Source organism: Oncorhynchus mykiss, chromosome 13 (assembly GCF_013265735.2).
Source record: "Oncorhynchus mykiss isolate Arlee chromosome 13, USDA_OmykA_1.1, whole genome shotgun sequence".
Lineage (NCBI taxonomy): Eukaryota > Metazoa > Chordata > Actinopteri > Salmoniformes > Salmonidae > Oncorhynchus > Oncorhynchus mykiss.
Window position 1 is genome coordinate 48,683,689 of NC_048577.1, and position 14,495 is coordinate 48,698,183.

At 43.9% G+C, this 14,495-nt stretch overlaps 2 protein-coding genes across 2 annotated transcripts; both read right to left on the minus strand.

Moving 5' to 3' along the window:
• Positions 1 to 293: 293 nt before the first annotated feature.
• LOC110487552 (G1/S-specific cyclin-D2-like) lies at positions 294 to 2,436 on the minus strand. Its single transcript, XM_036942627.1, has 4 exons — positions 1,924 to 2,436; positions 1,594 to 1,809; positions 1,081 to 1,401; positions 294 to 820 (listed from the first exon to the last, which is right to left on the minus strand). Exons 1-4 carry the CDS (start codon positions 2,167 to 2,169, stop codon positions 671 to 673), a joined length of 933 nt encoding a protein of 310 aa, XP_036798522.1. The 5' UTR covers positions 2,170 to 2,436; the 3' UTR covers positions 294 to 670.
• A 2,903-nt stretch (positions 2,437 to 5,339) lies between these two features.
• LOC110486649 (TBC1 domain family member 17) lies at positions 5,340 to 14,290 on the minus strand. Its single transcript, XM_021558409.2, has 17 exons — positions 14,133 to 14,290; positions 12,922 to 13,017; positions 11,115 to 11,192; positions 10,917 to 11,034; positions 10,608 to 10,791; positions 10,236 to 10,347; positions 9,982 to 10,152; positions 9,142 to 9,267; positions 8,912 to 9,015; positions 8,701 to 8,795; positions 8,485 to 8,601; positions 8,244 to 8,344; positions 8,039 to 8,138; positions 7,715 to 7,812; positions 7,469 to 7,585; positions 7,286 to 7,372; positions 5,340 to 7,168 (listed from the first exon to the last, which is right to left on the minus strand). Exons 1-17 carry the CDS (start codon positions 14,160 to 14,162, stop codon positions 6,974 to 6,976), a joined length of 1,929 nt encoding a protein of 642 aa, XP_021414084.2. The 5' UTR covers positions 14,163 to 14,290; the 3' UTR covers positions 5,340 to 6,973.
• Between the last annotated feature and the right edge of the window lie 205 nt (positions 14,291 to 14,495).

A 14,495-nucleotide genomic window follows, 5' to 3' on the forward strand; every position in this document is an offset into this window, starting at 1 on the left:
TTCCATCGTTGATGACATATGTTTCCGTTGTTAGAATGGTCAGTCTTGTCAATATAATAGATCATCTTTGGTCTCGTTCCAATACAAAAAACGTAAATTTCCTTTACGTCTTCCTTATCGTATGAAAAACACCCACATATGCGAAGTACAGTTATTGTTTTGAAGTTAAATAAGGTAATTGTATTTCATTTACATTGTAAGGGTGTTTTTTTTCCATAAGGGTGTTTGTCCATCACACACATCACATATAAAGAGAAAATAAATCAAATATCAAATTCCAACAGGTAAAAAGTATGTATTTATTTAATTAAAATAGATAGCTATGTATATTATTTCATCAATTACCTTGTCACTTCACGTACAAACACAAACAATGGTGAATTGAAATAAATTAACATTATGTAATTGCACATAATAAATAAATGGATAAATAATAGATTAAGGACATAGTATCAACAACATAATGACAAAGAATCACGGTCATGAAATAGATAATAAATATGGCACAATAAACACAATTAATAAATAAACAATATTAAATTAAAGTAATTTCAAAATATGATAATAAATTGTAGAGCATTTGAGGTCATAAAGAGTTTATATCAGTTTCACTGATGAGCTAAATGCAGGACTTTGATTGATTTGCACTTTGTCTCACACAATTTAGTGTTTAGAAATCAATCTCTCTCATATCAGTAGGAGTGCCTGCTCTTTCATCCTCTATTTCTCCATCCTTCTCCATGGCACTGTCTTGGAGTCCACCTCTGAGCCGTTGTTTGAGGGCAGCTTCTATCAATTCACTGTAACACTGCAACACCATCTGTCATCAAAGAAGAAAGATAAACACAGATTAGGATTAAAACCAGCACCCTTCCAGTCACACTAACCATATCACAACCAATCTGTAACTCAAACACTTAGTTCTGTGGTCCTTTCTTTCCAGTCCCATTTTCACCTCTAAATCAGTCTTTCATTCAGCATTGCTATTGAATAGAGTTGAACTGCAGCTCCTGGCTGTAATACAACAAATATGTTGAGATATTTTATGTAGAGATATTAGAGATACTGCTAGGCACTCACCAGGTCAGTCTGACACAGTTCTGCAAGCGTAGCACTCATATGACCCAGATGACCTGGACCCTTGTTGCCCAAACCCCGGAGGGCAGAGTTCAGTGCTGCCGCAGCAACCAGGGATGGAGGGGCTCCCAGGAAACGGTAGTCGCAGACACACATGGCAACCAGGGTGTCACTATGCCGACGCAGTGTGGAGAAGAACTCCTCTGTGTCTGTCTTTCCATCCTTCCTCTCCCCTACAGGGGGAAGGAAATGTGGAATGAAGTCCTGAGCGGTTACCGCAGCAACGTCCCATCGAAGAGTCGCAAGGATGACACGTTCCATCTCCTTATGATGAAAGGGCAAGAACATCAATATACATGTGTTTATGTGTAAAAACATTTTCATTTAGTGTATATATAGCCCACTGAATACAATGCATAGAATAATACAGAGATGGTTTGCATTCACAAGGTCCACCATATTGTCACATACAGAGTTTTGAAAGTGTCTCTCCTCAATATCAAAATGGTGACCTACCCGTATGTTGGAGGGCAGGAAGCTGTACTCAGCTGCAGCACAAAGAGAGTCAGCAGAGATTGTGTCACACTCTGTTAGTTTGGAGGCGATGAGGATGCAGGCTGCAGCCAGGCAGTAGGGTGAGACAGGGAGAGACAGGGAGGCAGACAGGAAGCAGTCCAACATAGAGACAGACAGGGGAAACACTGTTTCGTCACAGCCGCGCTCACAGCATACCTAGTAGAGAGACCAACAGGTGATAATCAATTAGTGCCTCATCACAGTACACCAAAGACATTAATGTGGGGAAAAAAGAGATGAAAATGGAATCCAGAGAATGAAAGTTCATACTTCCATAGCCCACTTGGCGAGCTCCTCTCTGCGCTCCGGATCTCTCTGAATGAGGGCGACGTAGAGGGCGGAGGGCAGATATCTCTCCTCCACCTGTAGCAGCCTTTGGATGATCCGCTGCCCAGACACACTGGGGTCCCAGGGGGCCCGGAGCTGTGAATGGCCCCTGGCCTGGCCCTGCTGGGCTCCCTGGCCTTGCTGGCCTCGGACTTCCTCCTCACACCACAGAGACACAGACACAGACATCCCTCAGCTCAGCCCACACACACAACTACCTAGGTGGGTTTGTGTTCCTCTCGGTCCAGAAAGTGGGATACAACAAGTCAATGTTACTCTGTCAGTGTAAGGAGAGAGAATGTAGGACCAATGTGTGTGCTGAAAATCTGCAACTAATCCAACTCAATTGAACCCTCTTCTTGTCACTGCTATGTTGGATGTCCTTTTATTTCCTCGCCCCTCTGTATGTGTGTGTTCCTGTGTGGCGCTGGTGTGAATCTGAGCCCGAACCTCCTCTGGCTGGGTTTTATACCCCTCAGAGAAAGAGGGTGACAGAGAGGGTGTGGTGAAGAGGGAATGAAAGAGAAAGAGGGTGGTAACATAGTGACTGACATAAAATAATAAAAAGACAACAATGCTGTCTGTACAACAATGGCATCAACAGGTGGAGAGAGGGAGAAAATAGAGAAGGAGAGAGAGGGAGGGGAGGAGAGAGGGTGCAGACAAGAGAGGGAGGGGCCCGCAGGGACAGGGCAACAGCTTGTCCCCAACAGTGAAAAAGAGAAGGGGAGAAAGGGAGAGAAGGGAGGAGAGAAAAGGTCATCTCCAAACTCTGACAATGGGAATGGATAACATGAGGAGTAGGTTGTTTGTTGACAATATTAAAGGGGAAAGAGAAAAGATGGAAATATATGTTCTCAAACTGAAAGTTCCAAATTCTTTCCCATTAAATAATATAAACTGTATAGAGAAATTAGAGATTAGAATTGCGGTTAATTGGAAAAGCAACTTGAGGGTTTATGCTGTGTTGAATGGTTGCATTTTTACAAAATCCTTTTGTAAATATTTTTGTCCTGTCCTGTTTGTAGCTATACAGTACTTATTACGAACTAATATCTATGTACAAAGATTTCCGGCCTCTAAATGTCTAACTTCTGGCATGAAACTCTCTCTCTCTAGTGCCCAGAACTCTCTGAGGAATCTCATTGTCAAAGCAACCTGTGTCCCGTCACTCTACTCCCCATTACCCCCCCCCCCCCCCCCACCCCCCCAGCCTGTGGCAATCTGCTCCCCCTGTTTAAAGAGCAGTGAATCCACTGGGGAGGACAGGGTATGGGGTATGAGCAACAGACAGTAGAGCAGGCAGGTCAATGAGCCGTATTGTCTCCTTTACAAATCAGTGTCAGACACCAGCCCCTGGCCTTCTGCTGGGTCCTCTCTCTCTCTGGCACACACACACACCCTTCACACATTCACTGGACAGCAGACACACTCTCGCATGCTCCTCAGGGACTCGCCTGACGGTCACAATGGGGTCACACTTACAAGTAGTGAATTCAGATTCTATTTGACACAGTGAGTCACTACAGGTGGTTTAAGGGACACACGAGGGCTTATGTTTCACAAAGACATTTGGGAAGCACTGAAAATGAAACAATTACACACCTCTTGAATCAGCCTTAAAATATCATAAGACAAAAGCATAAATTAAGGTTAGCTTGCATTTTTACTTGATTAAAGGGGAAATCTGCACATCAGAACCCAAAATACTAGCTTGTTTTATCCCAATGGTTGTAAACAAACATGTTAAATGCAAACAAACAAGTAAATGCAAACAAACATGGTTAAAACTATCATATTGATATCATGGATGGTCAGTCCTTGCATACATAGCTCTGTCTTTGAATTTGAGAGTTGTTACATTTCTACAGCCCCATCCCTTAGCTTTTTACCAAAACAGGGGCGGGGAGTCACTTATTGTTTCAACTGCTGATTGCCGCTTTAAATCAATCACGATAATCAGACCTTCAAATAGATATGTTGTAATACAGTTGTTTTCCTTTAAAATAGTATCTGTTTTATGCAAATGTTTAGCTGGAATGTATTTTGTGTTTCTCACTAACATTTACTGTGGAAAGTCAAAGCATCATTTCTGAGTCCTTTTGTTGAATCTCTTCGAAGTCAAGAGATTTCATTGCTGAAATATTCCTCTATCACCCGTAATCATTAGTCATCTGTGTGTGTGTTATTCATGGCTGCACATTTGCTGGAAAACCCCAAGAAGAATGCAAAAGGCATTCTTCTTTAGTAAGAGCACACTTATCTGGGACTTGAGATTTAAACAAACATACTTTATCTCCTCTGAGGTCTCAAACACTCCAGATAAAACCCCTTCCAAGCAGTAACACAATCACAACAAGATAGATTATCACCCCAACACACTGGGACCATTGTAGAATTAGAGGGGATGATGGCTGTTGAGAGACATCATCCGTAAACAGGGATTGGATTAGCACTGAAAACAGATTGAGTTTGAATGAGAGCCAGAGTGAGTTTGGCTGTGGGAGTCAGAAGAGGTCAGGTCAGAAGAGAGAGAGGGGCGTGGGGAAGAGAAACAGAGTGACAGATCGCCCGCCTGTTTAAGTACCCTGCTAAATTCATACATTGCAGCTGTATTCAAACTGAGACAGAGAGGGAAGGAGGGAGAGAGGGGGACGGAGAGACATGGACGACCCAGTCGGTCTTGAGAGGGGTGTGTGTTTCTCCGCCCCTCATTTTCCACCTCATTGCCCAGGACAGTGGAGGACAGAGATCCCTTTTCACCTCACAGACACCTGCTGACGGGGAGGGGAAGGGGGTCTGCTCACTCAGTTAACACACTGCATAAACCTACAGAACTGATAAACACTTTATCACTCAGAACTAAGTCAACCAACTAAGTGCTTTTGACACATTTCTGGCAAATGAGTGGTGTTTTACACTTAACTTTATTAGTTTACAACAATAACTACAGTGTAAACAGCAAGAGCATCAAAACTCACAGACCATCAAAACTCACAGACCATCTGACAAGACAATATTTGAATGAACCTTTATTTCAACAGGAAGTCATTAAGATACATACTTGTATTTTAGGTTTCCGGTAAATCTTTTATTGTTCGCAATTCGATCTCCCTCTTATACGTACTAGTATTACCATGTCTAAAACTTCATATGGAACTGAGATGAGGGAGAGGGCATGGACCAGTCACACATTAAGATTCATGGGAGTGTTAGGATGAATAGTTTGGGAGGGTAGTGGAGGGTTAACAGAATTGGGGGGGGGGGGGGGGTGTCTCACAGTCTGGTGGGAACATATGACTAGTAAACACCTATAAAAAAATAATAATAATTTAAAAAATAGTCAATTTCACCAGTAATTTATTGTTTTTGTACCCTTTATTTGGTAAGATTCAGCAATTTCATATAAGTGAAAATATTGTTATGACATAATACCAGTAGTTAAAAACCTTAAACATTATAGTACTGCATGTATAACACTCTATAGGAAGGCATTTTATAGTACTTGTAATGTTCTGTCAGTAAGATTATTCTTCATATTATATTTAGTATTACTTCGAGTGAGAAGGACAGCAATAGAAAGGAGAGCATGGATAGAAGGAACAACAGGAGAACAACAGGGTGGAACTAATGCAGACCACAATGATACACCATTAAAAAAGGGACAAATGGGCTGAGATAAAGAAAGGGATAAAACAAGTTAACAGACAGTTTTAAAATAGAAGCATTTCACAAAGAAGAATTTGGAAGAAAAAAATGAAAAAAAGAAATTCTCACGAGACAGGTACACAAATGGAAATATAAATGACTGGACATGACTTGGATTCACACAAAATACTTAAGGGAAACAAAAAAATGTATTGCGGTATTTATATAAAGACAAAGCACTGCATATGTAGACCATTTCAATATTTTGGGATAGTTACATTCATGAAAATACAACCTATCACCGTTCACTCTAATGCCCCGTCTGTCAGAGATGGTAACAGTCTGCAACCCTCATCATGTACTACAGTACATTATCAAACACTCTCTCCTATGCCCCATATCATCCAATATACAATACATGGCCCGTTTATTAGGTACACCTCACCATTCACAAAAATGGTTAGCTCCTACAGGCAGTGAGTGTCATGGCCTATATAAAAGCAGGCAGACAGGCATTCAGTTACTGTTCCATTGAATGTTAGAATGTGCAAAACAAGTGCCCTAAGCGACTTTGAGTGCGGTATGATCGTTGGTGCCAGGCGCGCCGGTTCCAGTATCTCAGAAACGACCACCCTCCTGGGCTTTTCACGCAGGACAGTGTCTAGGGTTTACAGAGAATGGTGCGACAAACAAAAAACATCCAGTCAGCAGCAGTCCTGTGGGCGAAAACAGCTCGTTGATGAGAGGTCGAAGGAGAATGGCAAGAATCATGCAAGCGAACAGGCAAATAACGGCGCAATACAACAGCGGTGTGCAGAACGCCATCTTGAACCGCTGAACTCTGTCCTTTTCATGGATGGGCTATTGCAGCAGACGAGCACACCGGGTTCCATTCCCATCAGCTAAAAACGAAGTGGCTCCAGTGGGCACGCGATCACCAACACTGGACAATTGAGAAGTGGAAAAACATTGCCTGGTCCGACAAATCACGATTCCTGTTGCATCATGCTGACGACAGAGTCAGGATTTGGTGTAAGCAGCGTGAGTCCATGGACCCATCCTGCCTGGTGTCAACGGTACATGCTGGTGGAGGGTAAAGTAATGGCATGGGGAATGTTTTCCTTCGCACATATTAGGTCCCTTGATATCAATTGAGCAACGTGTCCATGTCCCGAAGAATTCAAGCTGTTCTGGAGGCAAAAGGGTGTCCGACCCAGTACCTAGATGGGTGTACCTAAAAAATAAAAACAAATAACTGGCCATTGAGCGTATATATTCCTATATGGAACACCTCATATCGGTTAATGGCTTTCTCTCCTCATGTCAATCACCCTGTCCTTCAGAGTTACGGGTAGGTAGGGCGAGGGCGTGCTGCTGCAGCAGTAGTGCTGTTACTTGACTGGCTCGTTTCTGTAGCTGCTGCCTGTGATTGGCTGAGAAGCTGCTGCGTCTCATGTGACTCTGATTCTGGGCTCGTCTCGTCATCAGGGCTGGGGGGAACGTACAGACCAATGACCTCCTGCACCTTCACCGGCAGCTCCTGAGAGATAGAAGGAATGGAGAGAGGAGAGGAGGTTAGATCAGTTAGATGACAACACACAATATGTTAAATATATCATGTCCAAATGAAAGTATCCTCCTCTAAGATATTTCCTACTTTGCAGCAGGCCAGCTGTAGGTAGTTAGCTTCTGCTCCTCGTAGGACTGTCTGCAGATCCAGCTTCATGGTCAGTTCATTGATGTGCTGCACATAGACACAAACACAGTCCTTAGTACTGTACACACAAACAAAAAGACAACATCATTAAGAAAAATTACTTCAAACACATTTCCAACAAACCTTCAAAATAGTGTTGAAGTCGTGGTCAGAGCCGATGAACTCCCCCCTCTGTGATTCCAGAATGGAAGCAGCCATCAGCAGATGGAAGTTTTCACAGGGCAGACGAGTCCAAAGAACCTAGCACAGAACAGTGCGCTCACTGTGTGTTTACTTACATATATTGTAAAACTAAGTTTTTTTTCCATATAGTGTGTAGAGCCTAGGCTACATGCGAGTGTTTCTAATGAGTAGTATCCACCCACTCACCTCCCAAAGGGACAGGATGTCCTCGAAGGAGAACTCTCTCTTAAACCAGATCAGTAACCAACGGAAACAGAAGCACAGAGAGCCACTGTCCTGGGAGTCTGAAAGAGGGACAACATAATAACATAACAATGAAGAATTTACTATGTCAATTGATTACGCATCCAGGTAGTTACATAACACAACTTGAGTTAAGGTCAAATATAATCAATTGGCTGATTGGAGAATTGACTGCATGATGAATGTCTACCTCACTGAGTAATAACACATTTGAGTTATGGTGAAGTGTGAGAGAAACACAGTAACTAAGTGATAGTCATTGTTTACCCAGGTAGTCAAGGAGCTCAGGGTCCAGAGCCTTCATCAGCAGGCTGAGCTGAAGGAGCTGTTGCTTCATGGCCTCCTGAGACTCCTCAAAGTTCTGGTGCTGAGGGCCCGAGAGAGAGAGAACATTAAAATAGTGTATAATGCTACGTTTTAACACTCTTATGTGGTAATATATGAGTATTTAACAAGAAAGTAAGGTGCTTACCACCATCTCCATAAAACCTGTCAGACACCAGAAGGACTCCACTTCGTTCTGAGTGACAAAAAGGAGAGGAGCCAAGAGGTCACTCATCCCCTGGACATAGCCTGCAGGGAGAGAAAGAGATAAACAACAGGAACCACAAGGAGAGAGGAGAGTCAGGTGTGAGATATTGATAATAAATACAGTTGAAATGTGATACAATGGCTTTGAACTTTCAAGTGTAAGGACAAGGGAAGTGGCTTACCCAGATCAAAGTTGAACATGCAGTATGTCATCAGCACGTCATTGAGAAGAGTCAGGCCTGGGTTGTCGTTGCCAGAGAAGAAGGTGTTGTGTCTGTCCGTCCGACTCACGTCCCTTTCTGTCCAATCAAAACAATATGAACAGATAAGTAACAAATCATAAAATGTGTGTCAACCAATGAGGCGTGAGATCATGTTTAACAGACAGCAACACCAACCTATCAGGCTGCGGTATCCTCTGAGGAGGGAGTTCCTCATCTCCTGCTCTTCACTGACTGACTTCCACTGAACCTTCATTCTGAAATACTCATCTCTGAAGACAGAGAAACACAGAGGGGTTGAGGAGATGAATTTACTCACTCCCGTTTAGACAACAGTCCCAGTCTGTGATAAGAGAGCCATAACAAGCAAGGAAGATAAGAGACTAACGTTTTCATCCTCAGAATGTCCTCCCTCTCTTTCACAGTACTATTCCAGGGATAGAAACCCAGCAGAAACTTCCACACATCCTTCCTCAGGGAGGGTGTGATACCCTAGGAGAGGGAAAGGAGGGATGGTTTGAATGACAAGGTGCAGACAATGTACAGCAAAACACATTTGGATGGAAGATGGTGTCAGGTGTTTTTTTACAAGAGAGGAATTATACTGTACGGTCTTACCCCCCTGAAGACCAGCTCTTTGATTTGCTGTGGGTCCTTCACACGCCCCTCTGGGTCCAGGAACTCCTCCCATTTGTCGAGAGGCTGTCCCCTGGTTACGTCTGGTTTAGGGCCAAGCTCCACCCCCTGGTACCACCAAAAAGAAAACTCTCACCATTGATATCGCCACCCGTATGTTACAGCCAACGTCTGGATGACGTCGCCATCGGTATGTTACAGCCAACGCCTGGATGACGTCGCCATCCGTATGTTACAGCCAACGTCTGGATGACGTCGCCATCGGTATGTTACAGCCAACGTCTGGATGACGTCGCCATCGGTATGTTACAGCCAACGTCTGGATGACGTCGCCATCCGTATGTTACAGCCAACGTCTGGATGACGTCGCCATCCGTATGTTACAGCCAACGTCTGGATGACGTCGCCATCCGTATGTTACAGCCAACGTCTGGATGACTTCGCCATCCGTATGTTACAGCCAACGTCTGGATGACGTCGCCATCGGTATGTTACAGCCAACGTCTGGATGACGTCGCCATCGGTATGTTACAGCCAACGTCTGGATGACGTCGCCATCCGTATGTTACAGCCAACGTCTGGATGACGTCGCCATCCGTATGTTACAGCCAACGTCTGGATGACGTCGCCATCCGTATGTTACAGCCAACGGCTGGATGACGTCGCCATCCGTATGTTACAGCCAACGTCTGGATGACTTCGCCATCCGTATGTTATAGCCAACATCTGGATGATATAAAGTGAGGTCCTCTTCACCATCTACTCCACAGATGTAAACTCATCACTAGCCCTGACATCTCCAACCCCATCCCCCCCACTTACACAGGTGATGAGCTCAAATCCTGGTTCGTCATCAGCTGAGTGGGGCCCATGGTGGTCCTGAGGGCCACGAGGGTGGAAGGGGGAATCTGGTGGTCGTAGAGCCCCTCTGAAGAAATTGGTGACCTTGGAGAATCCCCCAAAGGTGGTGGCATAAGGGTCCTGGATAAACCTCTGGAAACAAAGAGATTAATATCATTATAAACACACACATTACATCTTCTCAAAGAATAGCGCACACAAAACACAAGACTTACAGAGACGAGGTCGGAGCTTCCATCGTCAAAGAGGTGCAGCTCATCAAAGGACTGAGAGAGAGCCCCAGAGTCATGGGGATACGCTAGGAAGAGACGACCATCTACAGGTGATCTAAAACAACAGAAAAACACAGTCAGGCAGATAGTAAGAGACAACGACAGCGACTGCTCAGAATAAAAGAAAACGCTAGCAAGAAAGAGAGAGAAAGTATGAAAAAGACGCTTCAAAATGTATGTAGAAAGGGGGTTGGGTACAACAGCTGCTAAACTCTACTGTTCAGAGTCAAGTTATATGCCAGTGAAATGCCTTGAATTCCTCTGAGGCATTGATCTGAGAGAGAGAGGGAGAGCTGGCTGTCTGCTGCTACTCACGGGGCCAGGATGATGTAACGCTGCAGGGCCCTCAACAGCTCCCTGGTGCCCCCCCTGTGGAAGTGCAGAGGAGGTAGGGGGTGGCCACCCCTGCTGGTAAAAACCAGGAAGTTACGGCCCAGGGAGAAACGGGACCGTCGCAGAGAGTACAGCTCCGACAGAGGCAGGGAGAACGACCACTGGCCTGGGACCAGAGGGGGAGACATCAACATCAAGAATAGCACTATACACTTGCTGCAAACACACTTGTGAGTATAGCCTAGAATGAGAACTACAAACACAGAAGGCAAGTTATAAAAGTCTCCGTACTTGTCTCTTTGACAGGGGGGTGCTCTCTGACTCGGTCTCTCTTCACTGTGCTGATGACTGCCCAGTCTGGCTCGTAGCCAGGGTCAAAGTTGGTGTCCTCCACCCCTCCTTCTCCATCCTAACAGGAAGACAGGCCGTATATAAAGAACATGAAGAAAACAGTGATGCGTGTCACTAGTGTACTAAACAAGCGCTCACCTTTTTAGTGTAGAATACAGCTGCCGCATTGCGGCCCTCGTCCTCTAGTGCGCTCCACTCCAAAGCTGGCTCCCCACCCTGTAAACATAGACAAACACCTTAGTCTAGTCCAGAATAATGTGTGACAGGCCTATAGACCATATACAGTGTTAGGCTATGTGTTTGACTAAAGGAAGCAAAACAAAGTTACTGATGACAAAGTCTTCCACCACAGGGATGAGTACACTTTGAATATGACTAGAATTGGTTTTCGATCAACCAATAGTCGTTTTTTAATTTTATTTGTACTTTTTACCCCTTTTTCGTGATATACACTTACAGTCTTGTCCTGTCGCTGTAACTCCCGTACGGACTCGGGAGAGGCGAAGGTCGAGAGCCATGCGTCCTCCGAAACATGACCCCGCCAAGCCGCACTGCTTCTTGACACACTGCTCGCTTAACCCAGAAGCCAGCCTCACCAACGTGTCGGAGGAAACACCATCCAGCTGGAGACAGATGTCAGCGCGCATGTGCCCGGCCGGTCACAAGGAGTCACTAGAGCGCGATAGGACAAGGACATCCCAGCCATCCAAACCCTCCCCTAACCCAGACGACGCTGGGCCAATTGTGCACCGCCTCATGGGTCTCCAGGTCACGGCTGCCTGCGACACAGCCTGGCATCGAACCCGGGTCTGCAGTGACGCCACTAGCACTGCAGTGCCTTAGATCGCTGTGCCACTCGGGGAGGCAATATTTTCATATACAGTGAGCTCCAAAAGTATTGGGACAGTGACAATGTTGTTGTTGTTTTGGCTTTCTACTCCAGCACATTATACAATGATGAGTTAGAAAGTTATCATACCCCCAAGACATGCTAACCTCTCACCATTACAGTAACAGGAGATGTTAGCATTTTTGAGGGGATATGACATTTATGCCTCTAACTTTCTCACAACTCATTAAGGATTATCCTTGATCATAGTAGCATCCACAATAATGTGAGGTGTTTAGAAACATATTCTATTCTTATTTACAATAAAAGTGACTCCAAAATGACAAAATACATTATTTACCATTCATTTCTATTGGGCACAAAATCTGAATCTAATCTGAAACACAACCAAAAGAAACAGCAAATGCATCCAATAAATGTGTAGGTTCACACGCTTAATGTAGTGATTGCATGCTAAGAATATGGGACCAAATACTTAAATGTTGACTACTTTAATACACATAAGTGAATTTGTCCCAATACTTTTGATCCCCTAAAAAAAAGTGCTGCAACTCCTAAGCGGGTGAAAATACCCTAAAATTAAAGCTGACAGTCTGCACCTTAACCTCATATTCAATGTATCATTTCAAATCCAAAGAGCTGGAGTACAGAGCCAAAACAACAATAAATGTGTCACTGTCCCAATACTTTTGGATGGGTGGGTATAATTTGTGGAAGGTTCCAACCGGAATCTGTCCCAAAAACATTGTAAATAACAAAGTTGCCAACAAACAATGCATACAAAGTTGTATAGTGGCAGAATAAGATACCGGGTAGGGAGTGGGCTATTTCATTAAGTTTTTCACAAAAAATGTCTGTCCTCACTCTGGTAGTCTAGGGACAAACATTAAGTATAAGCTACGTGGTGAGCTGATGCCTATTTGGCAGATAGTTAGCTAGGTGAATTGATCATGCTACTTTGTATGTATTGTTTGTTGGCAACCTTGTACTTCACTTAGTTTTTGGACAGATTCCTTTTGGAACGTTCCACAAATTATACCCACCCCTTTTGGAGCTCACTGTAAATATGGTGTCTATGGGAGAAGCCCAACTTACCCGTTCCACTATACGGATGAATCCTGGGATTGTGGTGTCCTGGTTGCTCCTCTTGGCATTGGTGTGAAGGTAAACCCCCTCCTTCTCAAACACCAGCTGTGTGACAAAACAGCATATGCTATTAATAGAATATAAATTTGCTGTGAAAACTAATGGCAAAATGTCATGTCATGGATTCCAGTGCAATGAATCAGAAAGTGTGATCGAGTGGGAATAGGGTGGTGAATGACAATCATATGACATCCCAAAGAGGATGAGTTAGCTGACTTTACTGTAGCCTACAAAATAGAGTCACATGAACTCTGAGTCACTCGCACAGTGATTCCACCTGTGTGCCTGCCAGGGGTTTCTCCCAGGTAGTGTTTGGTACTGGTACTCCCTGTCTATAGCTCCATTCCTGTGCATTTTAGTCCTCGTGTTACCATTTTTATTTTATTTTTTTAACTCGGCATTGTTGGAAGGGCTCGTAAGCAAGCGTTTCACGGTAAAGTCTACACCAATTGTATTCGGCGCATGTGACAAATAACACTTGATTTGTGTCTTAAACTGACTGAACCCAATTGGATAGATCTAGCTAGCTTCCATACAAATACAATATACCATCATATCTATCCTGAATATTACCCTAAATGTATAATGAATAATAATTTGCCAGCTGCGACATCAATTCAGGTGAAATATTACATAATCCATCCTCCACCAACGAACTGCTCAAACGTTTAGTTAGTTAGATACCGTAATCACATTCACAGGGAAGTTTACGATGCTAATTCTATGGAATTGGGATCCTCGGCCTCGGGACCCTTTCTTCACCGTAAACAGGTCTAACTAATATTAGTAGCTGTTAGAGAACCAGCAGTGCTTATTGCTTTACATATTGAAGTCTGCCGTGGAAAATAGCACAGCTATGATGATATTTCTCGTGACCAATTTATTGAACAAGTAATATATTACAACAGCAACTATCAATTGAATCTGGAAATAATGATGAAGCTAGCTTGTTTGTTGTTATAACGTAAGCTAGCTTGTTTGTTGTTATAACGTTAGCTAGCTCGCTAACGGTTACTGTAGTTACGTCAGCGTCCCCAAATATCACACGACTTTGTTGTGAAGGTGATAGTCTATCTACAATGGTGATAACCGAGTTTGTTATCCGAATCAATCAGACGAAGACGAAATCTAAAACGTCAATGTCAATACATTGCGCCTACCTTGTGACTAGTCTCAGCCTTTGGCTCCATTTTTCTTCCACTAGCCTTTTTTTTCCAAAACAAATGTCGTCAGAAGAAGACTTCCGCTTTCATAGACTGCACCGTCTACGTTATACGTCAGTCAGGAACATCAACCAATCATAGGTGGTGGCACGTCTAAATTGGAATAGATGCCGCGTTCAAAACAACTGGGAAATCGGAAATCTCCGAATTCCGAGCGTTCAAATCAACAGGAAACTCGGAAAAACGAGCTCCGACTCGGAAAAATCGATTAGAACAGTTATCCAACTCGGAATTCCAACTCGGGAAGTCGGGCCTCTTTCTAGAGCTCCGGCTTTCCGACATGAAGATCAATGATGTCAA